A 22,564-nucleotide genomic window follows, 5' to 3' on the forward strand; every position below is an offset into this window, starting at 1 on the left:
CAATAACACTGCGTTTCAACCTCAGTTTTGATGCGTTTTAAAAGTGATTTTGGTAAGAAAGAATATCAAATTGATGATTTTTATTTTTTTTTATGATTTTGATGTATTAATATAAAAAAATTATTTTAATATATTTTCAAGTATAAAGAATTATTAAAAAACATTTGTATCTTAATATTAAACATACACAAAATAAAAGAATATTCTCCCTCCAAAGTACACACGTCTACTTCTTCTATTCTATATTATTGTGGTGAATTTTTATTTATATAAGTAGTGAAGCACTTTAGGTTTTTTTTCATAGTTTTTTTACTTTTAATTTTTTTTCTTTCAAATTCACCTTTCAATATTTTTATTGAATTTGAATTGGTCATTTTCAGTTTTCTTTATATAAAGATGATCGCAATTTCAAATAAATATCTTGATATTTGATTGATATTAAATATTTGCAAGTATCTATTTTTGTTATTATATCATTAAATAAATAATAATTTAAAAAAAAAAATTTAAACCGGTCGAGTCCTGATCCAAATCGTAGGTTTACGAGTTAAGTTACAAAACCTTGGTCAATCTAATGTATCGCTATCTCAATATTAAAAAAATATCATTTTGAAGTTTTTTTTTAAAAATCAAACCACACTTTTACGAATAGTTTGGGTTGTCTTTGGACATACCAAGTCAATTGGGTCATATAGAGTCAATTTTCGTGTAGATTAAGGCTAGGTAAGAAGTCAGGTCAAAAGATTTCAAGGTTGATCCATTTGTCTGGTTTAATAACAATGTCAAGTAGTTTCCTTTTATTTTAAATTCTTTTTTTCTTTCTTTTTTTCTTTCAATTGAATTGTTTTTTGTTTTTTTTATCGATTTCATCATTCAACATTTAGTTAATTTTAAATTGGTCTTCATAATTTGTTTTAGCTTATTTTTTATGAGGTTATCACAGTTTTAAACAAACATCATGATATTTGGTTGATATGCAATTCTACAAGCATCTATTTTTATTATCATATCAATAAATAAATAAAAAACAAAGTTGTTAAACCCAGTAAAGTTTATGATCCAAGTTGTGAGTTTGGTAGGTTAAGTCATGAAGTCTAAATCGATTTAATATGTTTATCTTAATATTAAAAAAAATATCTTTAATAATATCATCTTGAATATATATATATATATATATATATATATATATATATATATATATATAAGTCAAACCATAACTTTACCAAGGGTTGTTTTTGAACCATTCAAATCAATTAAGTAAATTTAGAGCAACTCTTACGGGATTAATTTTAAACTATGACTAAATAAAGAATCAAGTTGAGAAAATTTTAGATTGACTTGTTGGTCGAGTCTAATAACAATATAGTTCTTTAAGGATTAAACTTTGTTTAGATTCATTTTTTTTACTGTAGCATAGCATATTCCAGCAAAATAGTATATTTTTATAATCCATTTGGGCATTGCAAGTTTTCCTTTACACCATGTAAAATTAGTAATATTGGATCAACTCTAGTTCAATTTGAGACTCTGTCTTTAGGGGAAGTAATGGAGTTGACAAGTGTTGTCTGGTACATCGATGAATTATCAAGTCATGATTCCCCCCTACAATATCAAAGGACGTGTAGTTTCGTGGGCTACATAACGACGGTAGCTCTCATTTATTGTTTAATAATTAAATAAAATAAAGCCATTAATTAAGACACTTGTATTATTAAAATATACATTAAATCATGATTTTTTAATATTTCTATGATATGTACCTTTGTATCTCCCAAAACTTTATACCACAATAGATATACTACACGTAACTAGCTAAACAATTGCCGATTATCCAAGAAAAGAAAAGAAGATTTAAAAAACTTTGTGATGATTTGATGATTTAAAGGGTATATTTGATTTGTCTTCAAAACGTTTGTTGAAAAACTTTTTGAAGGGGGGTTTAAGCTTGATCTATCAGAGCTCGTTCTTTGTATACTTCAAGTATAGATGAAAAAGACATTAGAACTTTTGTGAGAGAGATTCATTGATTATCTTAAATATTTTTGTATCTTCATAAATCCTATCTTCTTCTTCTTCTTCTTCTTATTCTTATTCTTTTTTGTCTAATGTAAGACCCTCTATTTATATAGGTTTGTTTTTTAATGTCACATGATATTATTTTATCGATTGATTTTTATTTATGAGATATTGTATTTATAACAAGATATTTTAAATATCTCATCTCATACCAATAAATAAATAAAAAGTTCTATTTATTTTATTTTAATTTTTTTTTATATAAAAATAAAATAAAAATAACACATAATAAATTCTAATTAGTATAACTTTTTTTTTCCTACGCATTCCTCCTCAAAACAAGTTGTTCATTTAAACCTAAAATAAATGAACACGTATAAAAAAAATATAAGGTTAATAGTGTTCTATATTTTCATTGTACAAAAAAAATATATAAAAACCCGTTTTTACGACATTTTCCTAACTCGAAATTGGTGAGTTCCCACAATGTTGAACTATTACCAGCTGTCAAACTACCACAACATATAGCAAGGCTATATCTTACTAAACTCTCTGTACACTTCTGCAGGTTCGTGAAGTAACATTGATCCTTACATCACATGCAGAGATTAGTTTGTCAGCAGTTCAATACAGAATGCCACTGTAGGGAAATAGTACAGTAAAACCATCCGCCTTTGCTTCGGCAGTTCACAAGGCAACTCTCTTCTCTTGAGTTTATCTTCGGTTGGATTCAACGGATTGAAATAGATGTGGGGCACCATCCATCTTTGGATCCACTAAATCCCAGATTTTAACAGTAGATTTTGTACTGTAGATAGAAGATAAAATGGAAAGCCCATCGACTGCAAAGAAAACTACAGTAGGAATAAAGTGTGCCCAAGGTCTGATTTGAGAAATTATTGATGGGTTAGCAAGCATCAACCCCATATATACCACCAGTTCGAGCCACCACCAAACTCTTTTCTGCATCAAGGGATCCAACAAGGAAAACTTTTGCCAGATCACCGGAGACATTGGCAGCTTTAGCATCCATTGAATTGGAGGTTGAGTATTAGAATCAAAACATGTTCCAATCTGATTTTCTTCAAGTTGGATACGGAACCCAGAAGTAGGAAACTATTTAATTCAGCTGCGAAGAGACCACAGTTTGTGACTATCGAACCTTCCAAGTTCTCCATTCTCTTTGTGAAATTTGGTGAAGTGTGGCTCTCTGTTCGAACATTAGGAGCCAAAACCTTAAATGAAGCACCATCTTGATGAGAACTTTTCATATGCAAACAATGTCCCACTCCTGCGGAGATCAAAAAGAGACGGCAACCAATGCTTGGCTGCTTCTGTTCCCTTCACCAGGCATGAAAATTATTTGCACTTATCTCCAGAGTTGAGAGTTTTTATCCATAGGATAAGGATGAATCTGACATGCATCTTTGTATTCATTGGATTTTAGCCCCTCTTTGTAAATACACACTTTAACCTCTCTGCCAAAACATGATTCGGACAAATAGCAAATGTCAGCATATCACCGTTCACACTGTTACTCAGACTTCTACATACTTTCTTATGTAGAGAAAGCATCTAAACATGCTCATGTTTTACTTATACCAGTTTTTGATTCAGATCTAAGGTTATGCGATCATCCATCAGCATCTAGGGTCTTGCAAGAATATATATGACAATGTCATTACTGAGGGAGGAGTCAGAGAATCCCATCAGATCATTATCACTACCATCTTCAGCTTCAGCTTCTTCATCAATAAAAGCTTTCATATGATCACCTTTTAGAGGTAAAGACAGATCAGCCAAGATCAACGTTCTTCTTATCTTTGTCCTTCTTCATCAGAACTGCATCAGGAAAAATGGATATAAAATATACAGTACTTTTTGTGTAATGATAGCAGCTTATCGATCCTCAAGAGTAACTACTTTATATGTATGCGATCTAGTTATTTAACTTCCTGTTATGGTGATACTTATATTATTAAGCCATATTGCCTTGATAGATTCAGTAAACAATTTGAATTTTACCAGCATATTCCCTGTGAATTTGAAAGGAAAACTAGGATTCCAACTTTGAAAGATATGTTTCAACTTTGACATAATTTTACTACACTCAATACTCATTCTCAATGCAAGTTTCCCTTGCTCACAAGTATTGGGCTTTTTTTGGTGACTAAATGTTATATAAACCGGTGAACTTCAAAGTAGTCTCAAGTTTGTCCTCAAGAGTTGAAAGTCATTCTCAAGAGTCCTACAAATGTTACTACAATATCCCGGAAGGGAAAAGAGAAGAATGACCCTATCTTAACAAAGAAAAAGATAATTTATCCTTTCCATATAAGAGACAAGCAAGTAGTTGATGTTGATTTAGGCAAAGATGATGATGCCCAAACATATGCTTACATAAAGAAGATACCATTTGTGATTCTTAGTGCAAAGAGAATGAGTGTTTCAAAAGATTCTCTCAAGAAAAAATTCACTACCTCGAGTAAAGGAAGGAAGTGCATAATCTTTTTTTTCACAATTGGTAAATGAACACCTTTTTTTTCTGCACCTCTCATATTTTTTTTTAAGAAGACACTCACAATGATATGTGTGTATGAGGAGAAGGAAGACAATGTTGAAGGAATTTTAAATGTTGAGGGTAATGAACATGAAGACAATGATCATCATTGGAAATGTTTAAAGCGTACCAAGAAGGAGTTCAATCCTTGTAGACTAAGTTTTTTTTATGATATCCCTAACGCATCAATCATGCCAGATAATGTTGATGAATTGGTTGGATACTTTTTTTGTTCTTCAATTCATGTCATTTCTCATACATTAACCTTTCTTTTTAATGTGATCTTAGCTTCAACACCAAGAGATCCTTTAGAGGTTCCATTGGGTCCAATTACAAGACTTAGAGTAAAGAGGTTCAATGAGGCAATTAATGGACTTCTTCCAGATACATGGGCTAAGATGAATTTTGAGAGGATATCAAAGAATGAAGAACAAACCTTGATTAATTTGATTCATATTCAAAAATGGCTTGTAGGGGAGCTTCCAAACATTACAAAAAGATTGGAATAAGAAGATTTAAATCTTCTAGTTTTGACATTTCTATACTTTTTTATCCATAACTAGAGCTCTAAAATTAATTTTGATATGATTCTAGTTGCATTGAAAAGTAGACATCCACACATTTGCAATGACATATGCTAAATATTCTAATTCATCAAGACGAGGGAGAACCAATTATTTTAAGTTGGGCTTCAATTCTGCTAGCAAATTATGAAATTTGATTTTGGGCTTGTTCTAATTAGTTGGATTATTATTTATTTATCTTTTAATTTATTATAGGGTCTGTGACATTTAAGGTTTATTTGGATTGGGTTTTATTTTATTATTTTAGTTATTTTAGGCTTTTAATGTTAAGGTCTATTTATCAAGTTTGGGTCTATTAAGTCAAATTAAGATTAGCTTTCTACTATGTAAACCAATTGTTAACATTGATTTAGGGTTGATGAATTTTTATCAAAAGTTGTTGCATATTGTCTGTTTATTTTTCTTTTAGTGGTTGAATGATTCTTACACTAAATTCTTGATTGAACTTGCAAACTCTCTAAAGGATTTATCAACTTCGTTGTGATTTATACTTCTCGTTCGCGTCTTGTTATAGGTGTAAGGTGGGAGTAATAAATTTCATATGACTTTGATACTCTAATACAAGGTTTTTTTTTATCAAGTTGCAAACTTTCTTCAAATCTCAAATTAGCAATCTAAAGGACAATTCCACATCAGTTTCGTGTCAGAGCACGACTAATTTCTAGTTATATCTCTTTAATTTTCATTGTTACAAGTAATTCTAGGATTTTCTTTAGATCTTTCCATATTTAGTGTTTGTTTTCTTGTTTTTCTTAGTTTCTTTCTCTCTAGGGTTTCAGCTAATAAAAAAGAAAAAGATTAATTCTTGATTAATCTTTGTGGTGTTTTGGTTTTTTTAAAAAAAAAAAAAAAAACAAGAAGAAGGAAGAGAAGAATAAGCTTTTGATAGGAAAAAAGTCTTGAAGTTGCCCATAAAAAATTGAATACAAACAACAAATTATGTTTATCTTTGTGACTTGAGAAATTCAGAACCTATTAAAAAAAATTTAAAATCACAAATCTTGAAAGAATTCTTGGAGAAGCAATTTGGAAATTTTGGATCTTGCATGAACTAGGGTTTAGCTAAAACTTGTCTTGGAAATTCTTAGTGATCTTGATTGAATTATTGCAAATTTAATAGAATTATCTTGCATCAATTTCTTTAGATTCTTGATTTCCTGCGTCGTTTTCTTTATTTTCTTGAATTTCATAGTTTTTGTTGTATCTTAATAATAATTCTTGCTTTTATTTCATGTCTTTATTTTCATCATTATATTCACATAAATTTACATTTTTACTCGTAAGTTTATCCTCAAGTTTTGTTTTGAAAAGTTTGAATAATTGTTGATTCTTGAGTCTTTAAACATAAAATAAATCATTACGTAGTTTGGTTGATTGTTTGATAAGTTGCTAAGTTACTTTTAAGAACCAAAGTTTGAGAATATAGTGTTAGCTAGTAGCGAGATTATTAGAGTGAAAAGCCTAATAAATTATGTGAAACACAAGAGGAATGAATTTTATTGTGAGGATAAACACGTGAGGTTTGTGTGAGGAAAACATTTCTTTCCTATTAACCATTATTTCAGGTATAAACAATGTCTTTAAAAAGTGTTGGGGAAAAAAAAAGCAAGAACTATGGAGGAAATGTAGGATAGAATGGAAGTTATGGTAGAGGTATTAATAAGTTTGATGAGATGAAAAGCAGATAAAAAGTTTCTTGTTGTAAAGAAAAGAAAGTTGAAATGTTTGTCATTAGGGCTACAATGAATGATGAGAGTGTGAATGATGATTCTAAAGCAAAAGAAAAGGAGGAGGATGTAGTTAATCATGATAGAAGACTTCAAATGCAACAAAACTTTATGTATGAGTCACGACCTAAAAGGAGAATGAGAGGTAGGTCACGACCAATTAATATATTTGGCCATGGTAAGACTTATAAGGAGCATGATAGTTTAAATCATAATTTAGGTGGTATTAAATTCAAAATCTCAGGGATTCAGGGAAAGTGTGATCTGGGGGCTTACTCCACCAGCTGACCTCCACCACGCCTGAAACAGCCGTCGCTTCTTCCTCTCTCTCACCTCTATAAAATCCTTCTTTTTCCCCCCATGATGGACTTCGGTCACCGTTCCTCGTAGCGACGCCGCCCAAACCATCAGCTCAACCTCCTGATCACGGCCGAAACTTCTGCGTCAAGTGAGTCGTTCCTACTACTGTTCACGTTCTGTAAATAATTAACTTTGGGGTGGGCTGGACAGCCCAGTCCAAATGGTTGGTCTAGTCCGGCCCAGCCCACATATTTAATAATATTTAATTAATATTATATTATATATATTTCTTAAAAAAACAAAAACAAATCCCAAAAAAATTCAAAAATCCTTTCAAAAAATTTGTGATTTTCCCACATGTTTTTCTACTAATTTTGTTTAATATTGGGTTGTATACTTATACTGTAGGATACAGATCCGGTATTAAAATACCTAGTTTCCTCCAAAACTTTTCTAAATAAATTCAAAAAAAAAATTAAATATTTTAAATTAATTTCCCCTTTCAAAAGATAAAAAAATATTTTGTTTTCATGCATGCGATCAAAACCTAAAAGTTTTCTAAGCATATCTTCATAAAAACAAAAATTGCATCTTTCTCATGTTTTAAAATGCAAAATGAATATTGTAACCAGTTTATTATTATCCATTAGGGTTTGACTAAAATATCAAAAACCCTTTTACAATCTTTTTTTTTAGGGTTTAGATGTAGACTTTAATAACTTGTGAAGTGTAAAACTACACGATAGAATACACCTTCAAGTATAAGAGATACAAGGTGTAGAAAATGTAATGCTAAAGTTTAGACTCTAGAATGGTTAGAATTTAACTTGATAAGGTAGAGACTCTCTCATGAAAAGAGATCTACCTTGAACCGTAGATGAGATCAACAAATAGAAACTCGACCTAGAAGAACAATCAAATAACAATGCAGCTTACCTTAGATAGGGTGCACTGAGGATGATGTGTATTTTCCTTGCACAACCAGTCCCTTATCTAGACTCTTGCAGACCATAGGTTCATAGTGACTATAATACTAGGTGGCGACTCTTGAACATTAATTATAATATTATGATTAAATCCAAAAAAACTTTTCAATATCACACCTCATCAAGAGGTACAATAAAACTTTATCGTTGCTGACAACGTCACCGGACACCCGCAACAGACCCATGGAATAATGCTACGGAATACCTACAAGTATGGACATGTTCCATTGATCTAGGTATTTAGTCTTAAGAAGGTAAATACCACCTTTTACCATTGAATTACTCCTCCAGTCCTTTCAATCACCAAGTAAAAATTCTCCTATAAAATTAACCATATTAAGAAATTTCCAGCTTTCCTTGGGCAGAAATAAATCTTACACTCGTAAAGACCGTTTTCGCATCCAAAAAGTTCCGCTTTTGCACCTGAAGATGAAGCTAGTCCTGTAAATGCAGTCGGGATAGTATTGCCTCGACGAGACTAAAATTAATTAAAGTATTCAAAACCACCAGGATACTTGGACCAAAAGATTTAAACCCAGACACAAAATTTGGTTTGGTCATCCCTAAAATTTGAAATCACCTTTCTAAGGTAAGCAGACAGCAGCAAATTATATAAAACGAACTCGGATATGATGCAAGACACCTTGATTGACATTGCTTATGCTGTCAGGAAGAAAGTTGATGTAAACATGTTACAGTAGCTGTTTTCCAACAATGTAAAGTACACCTAAGGGATATAACTCAAATGGCGAAGAGGGAGTTTTTTTAGTATTCCGGTTACCCTCCGCCAACCGGATTTTGGAGTTACAACAAGTAGTACACAGTTCTATCATACTGTACATTTTTCCAGTTTTTACAGAATACATTTTCACGGGCCTGCATTCCTTTTGATGTACATAATAAGCATAAAACAAAACATCTGCTGTGTCAAAGTATGGTCGAGCAACTACCCTATAATTAACATCTGCATGCAACGCCTTCGATTCCACATCAACTTCATTCTAAAATCTTTGAAGCTGCATTAGAATCATGCTCCGCCCCCCAAGTCTGATGATGCAGTTAGTGCAAAGACACTTGAGGTAAACAATAAGGCCAAGCCCTGTTGTATGCAGCTGCATCTGCATCTGACATACCGCAACAAGAACTTCAGTCAGTACTCAAGGGCTTTTCATATATTTCTTTGCTTTCCTCGAGAAGTTTCTAGCCATCATTCTGTCAGAGAATGTCAAAGGAAGTTCCTCCTCAGCAGCCTCACTGTTATCATACCAGCCTGTGGAACCAATCTTATCTTTTGAGGTGCCTCCACTAGATTCTGTATGTAAGATGGGGTCTTCAGGTATCTCCCTATACAAGTGTTTTAAAATGAAGAGTGCAGTGTCATGATCCCTCCAGTAGTTCCTGCACGTCATGATTTGTCAATTAAAAACAGAACTAGCATCTTCTTACCTGCAACAAAATGGAGAGAAGACTAGCAATACACAAGAATTAAAAGCAAAAAATAAAAATAAAACTGACATGAAATGACATGGGAACTACAAGCAAGAGTCATGCTACATCCTTCAAGAAACCTCTTTGGAGAGAGAAAACAACCTGCTAATGCAAGTAATGCATCCCCATCCAGAAAAGCATTATATTCTCAACAGGGATATGGCTGCAAAACACTTCAATGATACATGGACAACAAATGTCGCATTTCAATGATACATGCACAGCATCTTACAGGAACATCAATTTTAATTAACAATTCTGGGTCTTCCTGTGAGCATAACCAGGTAAACAGTCCGAAGTTTCTAACAGAAAAATTTAATAGTCAATATATCCCCAATCAGTTCAACAAGCATGACCAATTTTATACGAAAATAATTCGCAGATTCTGCTCCATGGAAACCAAACAAATCCTGGATCTTGATTCATAAAACATCTTGATCTCAAAGTTCAAGGAACTTACGTGTGTGCTCCAATGGCTTGCAGATATGGATGCTTAAATGTTTTATCCTGCATGGTTACCACACAAACAAAGGTTAGGGAGGGAATCAGAAATGTGTTGGCAATTATCATACATGGGAAAACTAAAATCCTGTACAAAGTAAAGCAACCAGGAGAAACTGTTCTTTGTTAGGAATAAATTGTATCCCTACCCCAAAAAAATTACCAATTAACAGGAAAATCTTTGGGACATCTGTTTTGTGACAATTTCTGAAGTGGTCGTGTCAGAAACTGACAAGCGCAAACCTCTTCCCCATATCCCTATCAGCACTTATGGAATAACTAATATGATGTGGAAAGACGCTACCCATATCAATTTCTGTTGTTGAACTGTAGATGACACGACCTCTCATTCTATCACTAGTACCAATGCATTACAGCAGTTCTACCAAATTATACTAGTGCTAGCTCCAATACCACATGGAACGATGAACAAAATCATAAATCCCTACTTCACCAAAATGCAAATATCATTTTTATTGCTTGTAGTAATTCAGATTATCTGGGGCTTAAGCTATGTAGATTTCATCTATTGTATGAAAACAGCACATTATCATGATAGAAAAATTAGCTAATAACTAATAGATAGTAGCAAATGCATCTCTGAACCTATTATTTTAGTGAATGCCAGTATAAGATGCAAATAACTTCATTGTTAAAGAATGCATCTCTAAACCTTTTATATTGGTGGACAACCTGTTATATTGGTGGACGTCCGAATACAATACAAATATCTTCATTGATAAAGAAAATTAAAAATAAAAAAAGAAGACACACTAAGCTCTCACCGATAATGGAATAACAGGAAACATTCCATGTTATATGCAGAACTGGAAGCCAGATGAAGCATATTAAGGGAATCTATACACCATTGAATGTCAAAAGTAGATAACCACATTCCCATGAACAATTTTGTTCCTTTTTTCTATTTATTTGTCACACGAGACTGGTGAAGGGTATAAAAAATTGTCCCATATTTTTTAGAAAGCATATGCATTAATGATGCAGACCGGCATGCTCAACTGCATACACATGTGTGCACTCACATGTGACAATTGTACAACAGAGTTTTGGTCAAAGAAATGTTCACACAAGCGCAAAGCATTTTCAACAAGGGAGCGAAATAATAGTGCAGCTTTAAACAAAAGCAAGAAAATGTACTGCCACGCACTTGAAGTATGTGGTCTATTCGTCCTTCACTTCCAGCTAACCTCTCCATCATTATTGAGCCATATGTTCTCTCTTCTTTTTCAAGGGAATTTTCTTCTAAAACACAAATAACAAATGATCAATGAGCAAAAAATAAAGAAGTTTTCAATGAGATTATAAACAGTTTTTTAGGAAGAAGGGATATCCTTTCTTTCCCGTTTTGTAGAGAGGGGGGATGGGGCTGGTGTGGGGGAAGAAAGAAGGGAAGCAGATGGTATAAAGAAATTGTAAGAGAAGTTACACGATGAAAACAAAGAAAATTTCTCTACCTTCTTCACTATATGCAATCCTTGATTGGCAAACTGTAAGCACCTTACCCTGTTTAAATACTAAAATATTTAGAGCTTTGCCTACAGCATTTCCTCAAACATGAAGAAAAAGCAGGTGTGAAACAAGTATTTAAGGTATGGGTAACTACGTTTCTTGTGAAACACAGACCAATTCATCCAGCACAAACCCAAGCTGAACAGTGAATCCACAACGAAAAATTAACAGATAAAGCTACACATCAATGCACAAGTAGTCCTAAATAGCAAGCTAAATATTGAGCACGCCCATGTCTATTCATGTATCCACTAATCTTCTCTCTAAGTATCGATGTTCACATCTGTTCTAGTTTATGAGTGTCGTTGCTTATGTAGGTCTCATTGAGTCCATCTACCTATTTGTTTACGATATTACCAAAGGGCATGTAGTAGATACTCTGCAAAGCAAGGAGAATTAGGGCTTGGATTCAGTCCTAGCTTGGGAGAGAGGGAGTGCCTGAGAAGGCTCAGAATAAATCAGTTTAGAATATTTATTTCTTCATCTTACCTTTTATAGATCAAAACTCCTTCAATATGAGATAATTAAACTTAGGGCGAAGTTTAGAGTGGGAATTTTATATTTTACACATTCAAAGGTAAAGCGAAGTCTTTCAAACCAAGAGATATGCAACTTGAGAATCCTTAATGCCAGAATCATTTAACAATCCTTTTTAACTTTTTCCCCAGTTAAGTAATAAAATTGAAAGAAGTGTGTGGTATGTGCACAAGATGAGCTTACTTCATGCGAACAAAAGGAGATAACCTTGGGAAATCTTACAGAGCTTATTACCTTTACAAAGTTTAGATGATTCATTATTGCTTGAGAACGACCAGCTAAATCTTCAGTAAGCTCCTGTGTAACAGAGTATGAACATATCAGGAAGAATAAATGAGCAGATAAAAACCTAGGATGGTGGAAGTCCCCTTTATCCAAAAATTATTTTTCTTAAGAACCTTACCTGAAACCCAATGTGCAACCTTCTTCCACCTTTGTGGTAAGGAATAATAACTGGGCGCTTGCTGATAAGTTCTTTACAGACTAGAGGTTCTATTCTGTATAAGAATTTGGAAAGGCTTTTATAATTTGTACCAAATTAAGGAGATACCACCACAATGAAATAGGAAAACAAACACCATATAAAAAGGGGGACATGAGCACACAAGGCTTAAGTGCACAAAAAAGTATAGGAAGTGTAAATAGTGTAGGCATAGAGAAGCTGGTTTTTTGTGCATGGCAAGGGAAGAAGAGGAGGAGCTGTCTGACACTTCTCCCAGTTCAAAACAAATACAAACAAATCAAAAGTTCATCCCAAGATCTTTCTGCACCTGTTCCATTGCAATATGATAACTACTATTTCACATGTGAAAAAACAAAATATAAATGTCTTAGAAATGAAAATTGATGGGAAAGGCAAACCTATATGCTACAGGATCAAATGGGTGAAAAATATTGAACATTTGACTACATGCTGGCATCTCTTCACTGATATTTTCCTCTGCCCAATATTTTTGCCCTTTACCTGGAAAATTGAAGAAAAACAAATATTAAAACAAGATTTGAAAATGAGACGTGCTATTTCAAGTATTAAATGAATATTCAAAGTCAATGTTGAAAATGAGACATGCTATTTCAAGCATTACCGATTCCAATCCGAATGTTGCGAAGAGAAAGAAAGACTCCAAGAGGAGATCCAACAGCAAAGAATGTGTCAACCTGATATATGAGCATTCAAATAAAATTAATGGCATGATCTATCAGGTATTCTGTGTAGTCTCAGCTAAAATGAGAAATTTCTAACAATTCTCCCTTCTACATCTGAATTTGAAATTCTATCACATGTAGAGTTGGCAAAAACTAGTATACCACCACAACATAAAGATAAAAGGAAATTACAAATAGAAGGAACAAGAATTTGTGTACCTTGAATTCAAGTTTTGTGTACTTTATATAAGGGGTATAACTCTTTGCTGCTTCATCTTGTCCGAGTGCCAACGTCTCAGATATGGGTTGCTTTGGCATGTTTTCAGTAGCCTTTCCCTTTTCTGTTTGACACATAAAATCCAGATATGCCTAAACATGAGGGTGCCTTCACCTAAGATGCAAATAAATTATGTGATTTGATGAGCACCCTACCATTTGCATTTTCACCACCACACTTGGATTCCAATTCTGCTATTTTAGCTTTTAAGGAATCAATCTGCAATACAGAATATAAAGTCATATTGAAAACCCAAACAAGATAAATTCTAAAGAATATGAATTATCTAAAATGCAGACCTCTTCCATCAGCATATTAATTTCTTTTTCCTTATTGCTGGTGTCTTCACTGGCTTCCACACCACTCATTGGGTCATCTAACTTCATTTCTGTACCTTCACATATGTGATCTCTTTCCTGAGAAAACACATTACTGGAGTCATGAACAAATTCATGGAGACTTTCTTTTCCACCCATTTGCTTAAAATTTGAATCTGATGCAGTTTCATCCAAATCTGACACATGAGGACTCAAGATTGTGGAAAAATCACGAGCAAGCCCATCCTCTTGTAATAAAGTTGATCGTACAGTCATCATTTCTTCATCAACAGGATCCACTGTGTCCTTGGCTTCACTGACTACGTTGGAATTGTTACCCTCCAGATTGATTGACAAGTCATGCTTCGTATCAAGGGAAGATTCTTCACTCCTAGGATGTTCGTTATACATCCAATCCATTGGGAATGGAGAAGACAGATTCTCTTGATGGCACAGGATGTCATATGAGAGGACACTTCCCAATGAATGACCATATATCGAAACCTGGATAAATGTTAGTGTACTATTGAGACTGTTCAGTGGAAATCAAGAGTATAGCTTGATGAAGAAACAGAGCATTTGCTCAAAGAGCTTATACCTTTCCATCATAACCAGGATTCCGCTTAAGAAACTTCAAGTACAGGCGGTTTAATTGGTTTGATACCTGGAGCAAAGTGATACCAATCAATTCAACCTCGAAACATGTTTGTAACGGAAACCGAATTGCTTTAAACTTTCAACTTCGGCCTCCGTGAAATAAATAAAAAATATTTTTTTCCAAACAAATTGGTTGAAGAGATGAAAGGAATAAAATACTACAAGAAATATAAAATAACAGTACTCAATAACGTACATTTGCCAAAAGAACCTTGCTATTTTCATGAAGAACTAGCATCAATCAGGAATTAAAAGTAGCTACTACTAAAAAGCTAAGACATGGCTTCAACAATATTTAGGGTACCTGCAAAAGTTAGTTAAATTTATCCTCAGTTGCCATTTTCTTCTATTTGCCATGCTTCTCTAATAGGGAATTATCTTATGAATCATAGGAAATCACCGATCCAAACATTCTCAATTCAACTCATGTTCTCATCACCCACAATCTTCTCTGGTAGTAATTTTGATGTTAATGGAGGTGCAACAGATTTATTCACGAGCTCAAACCATCTTATTAACCATTCCATTTCACTTTTTGCAGCCTTAGTAGAATGGTAACTTATGGATGCTACTAGTGGCATTACTAGAAGTTACATGTTCTATAACATTGCAAAAAGCAGACAAGTAATTTGTTACTTCCATGTCCTGTCAGTTCTGTAGACACCATCTCACACACAAACCATTATTGCTGTTGCAATTCCATCCATGCTAAAAACTTGGAAGATTTACTCTCAATCAGATTTGAGGGGTTTGGTAATTATGTAGGTAGTGTGTAGAGGTGACATGCAATATTCCTACTATTTTGTGCATCTGGTTTGAATGAAGTCAGGAATATTTCAAGATGAGCAGCTTCCTTTCCTTTTTATATGGGATAAACATTGTATTCGTAGGGTGCTTTGCTATAGGTGTCTATAAAGGTGTCTCTTCAGCAGGTAAGCAAAAGGAAACGAAGCTATCTTTTACTATCAGAAGGAAAGGAATGCCATCAGCTCTAACCACTACCACTTCCTAGACCCTGTCTCAACACAGCTTCCAACTCAAGTATGCCTCAAAGCTAACTTGTTTCACTTTATTAATTAACCTAATTTTGATAACATTTTCCTAATTGTTAATGTCTGGAATTTTTTAATATGAACCATCCTGCGCACACCATTTCTTCTGGAAAAAAGCATTTTCCTAACTTCTTCCTTCCATTCCTTTTTTTTTTTTTCATCTATTTCATTAGAGATGTATATCTCATGTTTCCTTGTGTAGAACCACTCACATACAGGAAAAAAAAAGATGATATTTATAACTATTTAAGTTACCCTTAATTCTAATTTGAAGATTAACTACTTAGGGTAATTGTTTATGATGTGTAATTTTATGTCTGAATTATTCTATACTTGACATTAGAGATAAAATTTAGTTCTTCAATTTAATATAGAATAGATAACGCAACATAATGTAAGCTAGCATTCTTCATGGTTGTCTTGAAAATGTTGTGACTTCTTTTGTTTCATGTTTCAGGGAAAAAATTATTTTACCCCATTGTTATTACAACTTCAGTTGAAAGTCCAAGAGCATGAAAACTGAGATCATAACATTAGAGACCCATGAAAGATGAAAGTGCTTTCGAAGTAGATAGGTAAGTCAAGATTCTCTTAAGACAGCTCTTTCCCAAATTCATCCATTCATCGCAAGCATAAAATTACTTCACTAATAATCAGAAAAAAGTTGTGTCAACATGAAGAGCTTTTGTGTGCTTTCTCATTTATTCCTTTTATTTTTCTCTTTTTTGTTGGAAGGAGAAAGCATCCAATATGGACAAGTAAATAATAGAAGTTGAATATCCATTCTGGTAGACATATGTGAAGATGGCATCTCCATCTCACAACAGAACCCAAGGATGATTCTTTATAATGAGCCTTCATTGCAAGGTAATTAGCAATTAAAAGGAAGAAAAAATTGAAGGATCAAATATGCAGTACCGAATTAATAATGTCTTGACAATAGACGGGGCTCATGTAGTACAATACATCATGAACTGTTGCACCCAGCATTACACGCAAACCACGTACACCATCTAAAGTAATCTTTTCAACTGCAGCTTCACCACTAAGCTTCAAGCCCTTTCTCCACTACAAAAGCAAAAAGGAGTGTGCAATATGAGAAGCAGACAGGAAGACATGCAATAGAATTTTCAAAGAAGTTTGCAACTAACTTATGTGAAATCAAATTGTACAGCACATTAAGTCCATTTCTAGCATGCCCTATAGTTTCTACGGAAAGTACGATGCAACCATCCATCCATAAAACCAGAAACCCTATACAAGCACTCCCCCCAGTCTCCCTTACTTCTGCCATATAGTTTGAGTGCAACCAAAACCAAAACCCAAACATGCTTTGGTTTTAGTGAACTATAAATAAATAAAAATTGATATTTTTTATCACAAATTGGTACTCAAATTAAGAAATTTTTGGTAAATAATTGCAAGCTTCTGACCCTAAAAAGACCCCAAAAGAATTAATAATTTTTTGCTAATAATTCAATGCAATTCCATGACTAACACTTTTCAGAAGCAGTCCTAGTTTATGAAATAGAGAAGCAACCATACACCATTCAGCTAACGTAAACCTGAATGTTCAAATGTTATTATCATATTCACTTCATTTTCTTCAAGGAGGGGGGGGGATGGAAAAGGCCAATACTATAGACAGCCTTGCCCAACATCTTTCCATTCATATTAAATCAATATGATAAATTTATTAAGAAAATAAAACGAGACAAAGTCTCCATTCATCACCTCTTCACAGGGGAGTCAAACAATACAAATAGATAAATAGTTAATCAAAGGCTAAACACAAAAGTATGTCATCCCAGAAGGACAATTTAATTTTTCTCTTTTGAGAAGTTCATTTTAGCTGTCCACTTTGAAAAGCCAATGTGCAAGATAAAATAGATTTATAAAATGATCTTATGCATGGTGAATGCCAAATGTATAAACATCACAAGTTAGAATCTTTTAGGTCTAATTTGTTCGAAATTGACCATATTTAACTTGGATATAAACATACTAATAGATGCCTCCTTGAAAATAATTCCTGAGATCAACAATATTCAACATGGACACAAACATACAAGTAACATTGTCCCAAAAGTTTGGACCTTCTAAGACAGACTGAATTTGCGATGACAGTATTATTTAATTTACCTGGCATGGAATGAAAAGAACTCGTTGAGCACCTCGTTGGTGTGAAGTAAGATGTTGTTCAGCAAGACTCGCGGTGATATGGCAGAAGTTTCCAACATCATCAACAAGATTGGACTTCTCTAATCTTTGGCCAATACCATGAACCATAAAAACCACATGCTGAACAGGGACCTAGACCAAGAATACAAGATTAAAACCCTATGCTATCAACAAGTTTATTTCAAACTTATTGCAGAAAGATGTTAAATGAGAGAGTCAAATGCAGGATGCAAAATCATGAGAAGTACTTATTTTACAGCAAATTATGGAGAGAGAAAAAGGCAAATCTGAATGAAATGCATAATTTAACTAGGTAAATCTAACACATTTTGCCACCACATTTTTTTTCCACTTTACACAAGATAGGAATTCGAGCAAATCATATGTAGCCATTATCCTAATCATAATGTTTGTAATTTGTTGATTAAGATGCATAATTGATAAACACATCGAGAAACTGAACATTACCAAGGAAAGATCATGTGTGCATCATGTATTTGTGATATACAGACAAACTGTCCAATACAACTTGCAGAACGAAATAGTGAATACCTGTGAGCAGTAATCATCCATTTCCTCCTCCTTCCGCTGTCGTAGTTCATCCTGAAGTATAAGAAAATAACCGTTAACAGGAGAGACAATTAGTTGTTAACTTCCATCAGCCACAAGAAATGCAGTCCTTTATCATACCAATTAAAAATTATTAGCATATCAGGCATCATGTCATAGTAAAGTAAGCTGGATAAATAGCCCGGTTTATAAGACAAGAAAAGCACAAGAATAATGAATAATTGATAACTGTTAACAGGAGAGACAATTAGTTGTTAACTTCCATCAGCCACAAGAAATTCAGTCATTTATCATACCAATTATAAACTATTAACATATCAGGCATCATGTCATAGTAAAGTAAGCTGGATAATTAGCCTTGTTTATAAGACAAGAAAAGGAGAAGAATAATGAATATGATCTACTGAAGGTGATCAATGATTAGCAGTGGCAGCAGGAGAAGTAATGTTGGCAGTGTCATTGGTGTAACTGTGGTCATTTGTTGGTGATCACAAAAGGATGGTCATAATGATGGTTAAATTGTAGAATTGAGTAATGCATGTTCCTTCTTGTTCCTAAATTTTTTATATAAATATTTTTCACAAAAAAAATTTCAGAAACTGTTTCAGAAACCAGAAGAATATACAAATACCAAACTAGTATCAGAACAAAGTATAGAAATACACCTGGGTTGGTTTTGCTGAGTGAGATGCAGAGTAACCACGCCTTAACTTGATTTCATTCCCACTCAAGCTAACAATATTAGAAAAACCAGAAGCATCAATGTTGAGCCAAGCCTCCCAAGTATCATCTTCTCCCGTAAAAAGGGCATGAAGTCCCTACATTCACAATCAACCATGTTTGTTATGCATCATATGCTGCACTAGATAACAAGAAATAAAAAGGTAAATATCCTTTCTCGGAAAACAATACAAATACCAGTGTAGAGCCTTGCAGATCAACACGGGCTGCAAAAAGGCCTGATGGTTGAAACATCCTTCGGTGCCAAACCTAAAGACGAGTCCAAATTTGAAGAGAGAACGACCTTCATAATAGCAAGAAGTAAAATGCATAAAGAACACTAGAAGCCTAAACTATGCATTTCCAAAGTAGATAATGCAACTCCAGCAAGATTCTAACCAAGTACTTTTCAAACTCTCATGCAAATTTACTTGACATAACCAACAATTTCTGACAAGGAATAGCCATCCATTATTTGAAATACTGTGGATCAAAGAAATAGATGTTAGTGATAGTGCAAACCTGGCTCCGGTATGCAATCTCTAACTGTTCAGCTACGTCCTCTCGAAGAGGGAGCCAATCCAAGCCTCCTTTACGAGCAAACCAATGACCTCTCAAAACACGCCGATTTTCTCCATTCCAATAAACAGGAAAACAATGTCTCTTCACCAGATCTACCTGCATAATGACACCATGCCAGTTTTTGATAGTGTCAACACGAAATTTTTGTGGATGAAATTTCACAAAAAAAAAAAAGTGTAAGAATAATGTGCAACAAAAAAATCATGTTTACATACTCAAATGCATGTTAACAATACAAGTCTCAACAAAGATGGATAAACAGGCAACTCCATAACCAAACTGTCCTTCCTTATTCTTCTTGAAAGCAACATGTTTGCTAAAATTTTCTGTCAGTTATTGATACTCTTTTCCAAACTGATCTGGGAAGAAATTCAAATATGATCCCTTTTTTTTAACAAATGAATAAGATGTACAAGACACAAAAACTGATGGAACCACAGAGATGTTCTGAAAAATTGATACAGCAGGAACTCAAACCTGAGTTCTGAAACAAGTTAACAAAAAGCAAACAGCCAGAGCAGAATGCTGCAATTGAATTCTAATGATAGTTTTCTCACCACACACAATGCACTAATGCTGGAAATTTCTTACTTAAAACTTCCGTGAAAAACATATGGCCTTGCATACCTCATAGAGTCCTCCCTTGACAGGCACACCCACTCTCTCCTCTTCAACTTCACGTAGTTGAGCTGCTCGTCCACCCTCTGGAGAATCAGCATTTTCTAGTGTATTGAACTTCTTACTGGTGGTAGGCCAACCCACTGGGCCTTCACTACATTCTGCATACTCTTTCCACCAACTAGTGAGCAACTCTTCTTCTCTCTGTGAATCACAAAATCAAAATTGGAAAAAAAAAATGATTGCACCATCAGGCATGAAATCAGGTTCCATTGCCTTGTATACATACTATAACTATGCCATTCAGTGTGTGTTTGGCATTGTGGTAGCTTTTACGGTTTGAAAAGGTAGGTTTAAGAAAAACTACAAATTATAGCTTTTTTGTAATCAAGGTTTCAAAAGAAAGCTTTCAGTAGGATCCATGCAAGACTATAGATTGTGTTGATTAACTAAACACTTTCAAAACTATGGTTGGGGCAAAACACAGTTTCAACCACACTTCACTACACTAAACGTCAACATTACATTTTCATGTTTGAACTGAATATCCACAACATCATGAATGTGCGAATAGAAGCTTGTTTTGTTTTCAATAAAAAGTTCTCAAATACAGAATCTTGCAGTCCCAGATGCACATAAAATGGGGGTGCTTGAACATCAAACCAACAAATAAGCATTTAAAATGACCTGCAAGAAAGATGCTTCTATTGCAAGAGAATCCCTCATACCAAAACGAAAATAGTCGCTCTTTCCCACTATCTCAGTGAGCGGGACTGAGGCAGCTAACTCTGCAGAAACACCAAAAAGAAAAATGAGGGCTTTTTTTCTTTTTCCTTTCCCTTCATAAATTAGCAAGTTAGTTCTTTCTTCTCATAAATTAGCACAAACTAATAGGGATGAAGGAACATTAAGCCAAGCATCAAATTCCATGTGTTTAGGCCAAACGAAGCATTTTGGAACCAAGCAAGGCAAGGAAATTAAAAAAAAAATCAAGCAAACCATAATCACAAGTACTTTTTTTTCTACATAATAAGTAGAATCTTAAAAGTTAAAATGCTCTGAAAAAGGAAATTTTCTGCTGTTATCATAAACCAAGGCAAATTAATTAACATCAAACAAAGCAAGTACTAGCAAACAACAAAACGTGAATAAACTGACTAAAAAAAAGCTAAAAGCCTAAAACTCACCATTCTCTGCCAAAGGCACCTTACAGAAATACCACCTAACATCACCACCATCAGATAGACTTCTAGTCTGTGCAAGATACTTTTGACGACCTTTACAATTCTCAATCACATCCTCCAATCTTGCAATATTTGACGGCGTATTCTTTAGCAAATCAGGCAGTATTTCCTCTGAAACCGCCGGATTTGCCTTGGCACCCGCCATCTAAAAACTAAATTATCAAAATGGGGTTTCTTCTTTTCTTGAAAACTAAAAAATGGGCACTCTTCAACAAAAGAAACAAACTTTGCCTCAATATTGCATTTTTTTTGCGAAATATCAAATGGGTTTCCTTCAAACTTTGCCTCCAGATTCCAAGTGCCAATTTAATATATACGAGATCACGTGTTTGATAGTGTTATAATTGTGAATCAGCGCTAGACCAGTAATAGAAATTAAAGGTATGATAGAGCAAATATTTCATGACGAAAAAAAAAGTTGTGTTGGTGATCCAAAACTTAGAGACTGAACAAAATGATATGTAGTAATTTACAGTGTTTTGTGAGGAAAGATACAATATTTTCGCCACATGATTTAGCTTTTTAGTTAATAAAAAGAAAAAAAATTACAAAGCTAAATTCTCAACCAACTTAATATTAAAAAAAAAACCAACAAAGATAATTTTGGAAGGAAAAAAAACCCATAAGAAAAAACGTTGTAGCAATTGACAATGTTTTGTGAGGAAAACTATAACGCTTTTTCCAATAAAATAAAATAAAAAACCATTTAGAGAAATATTGTAGCAATCCACAGTGTTTTGTGAGAAAAAATACAACGCTTTCCTCGTATGATTTAGTTTTATTGTAATTATAATTCTTAACCAACTCAATATTTTAAAAAAATCGACAAAGATAATTTTAAAAAAAATCATTAAAAAATCACATGGAAAAACACTGCAATAATTCACAGTGTTTTAAAGAAAAAAATTATAAAGCTAAATTCTTAATCAGCTCAATATTAAAAAAAAAATCGACAGAGACAATTTTAGAAA

General features: G+C 33.6%; 1 protein-coding gene across 7 annotated transcripts; it reads right to left on the minus strand.

The window, feature by feature from the left end:
- Window positions 1-8,803: 8,803 nt before the first annotated feature.
- On the minus strand, window positions 8,804-21,900 carry LOC18104349 (phospholipase SGR2). Of its 7 annotated transcripts, none has more exons than XM_024584073.2 (21): window positions 21,537-21,898; window positions 21,037-21,137; window positions 20,359-20,553; window positions 19,672-19,827; window positions 19,348-19,419; window positions 19,095-19,247; window positions 18,412-18,462; window positions 17,821-17,991; window positions 16,597-16,746; window positions 14,568-14,663; window positions 13,952-14,473; window positions 13,808-13,871; window positions 13,595-13,716; window positions 13,315-13,387; window positions 13,091-13,193; window positions 12,633-12,726; window positions 12,464-12,526; window positions 11,638-11,686; window positions 11,331-11,425; window positions 10,122-10,168; window positions 8,804-9,571 (listed from the first exon to the last, which is right to left on the minus strand). In XM_024584073.2, exons 1-21 carry the CDS (start codon window positions 21,736-21,738, stop codon window positions 9,331-9,333), a joined length of 2,820 nt encoding a protein of 939 aa, XP_024439841.1. In that variant the 5' UTR covers window positions 21,739-21,898; the 3' UTR covers window positions 8,804-9,330. The 7 variants fall into 7 exon arrangements, with proteins under 7 accessions (XP_024439841.1, XP_006376173.1, XP_024439845.1 ...); XM_006376111.3 differs by having other exon boundaries at window positions 14,568-14,633; window positions 21,537-21,897; XM_024584076.2 differs by having other exon boundaries at window positions 9,504-9,619; window positions 21,537-21,899.
- Between the last annotated feature and the right edge of the window lie 664 nt (window positions 21,901-22,564).

The sequence above is a fragment of the Populus trichocarpa genome, chromosome 13 (assembly GCF_000002775.5).
Source record: "Populus trichocarpa isolate Nisqually-1 chromosome 13, P.trichocarpa_v4.1, whole genome shotgun sequence".
NCBI classification, from domain to species: domain Eukaryota; kingdom Viridiplantae; phylum Streptophyta; class Magnoliopsida; order Malpighiales; family Salicaceae; genus Populus; species Populus trichocarpa.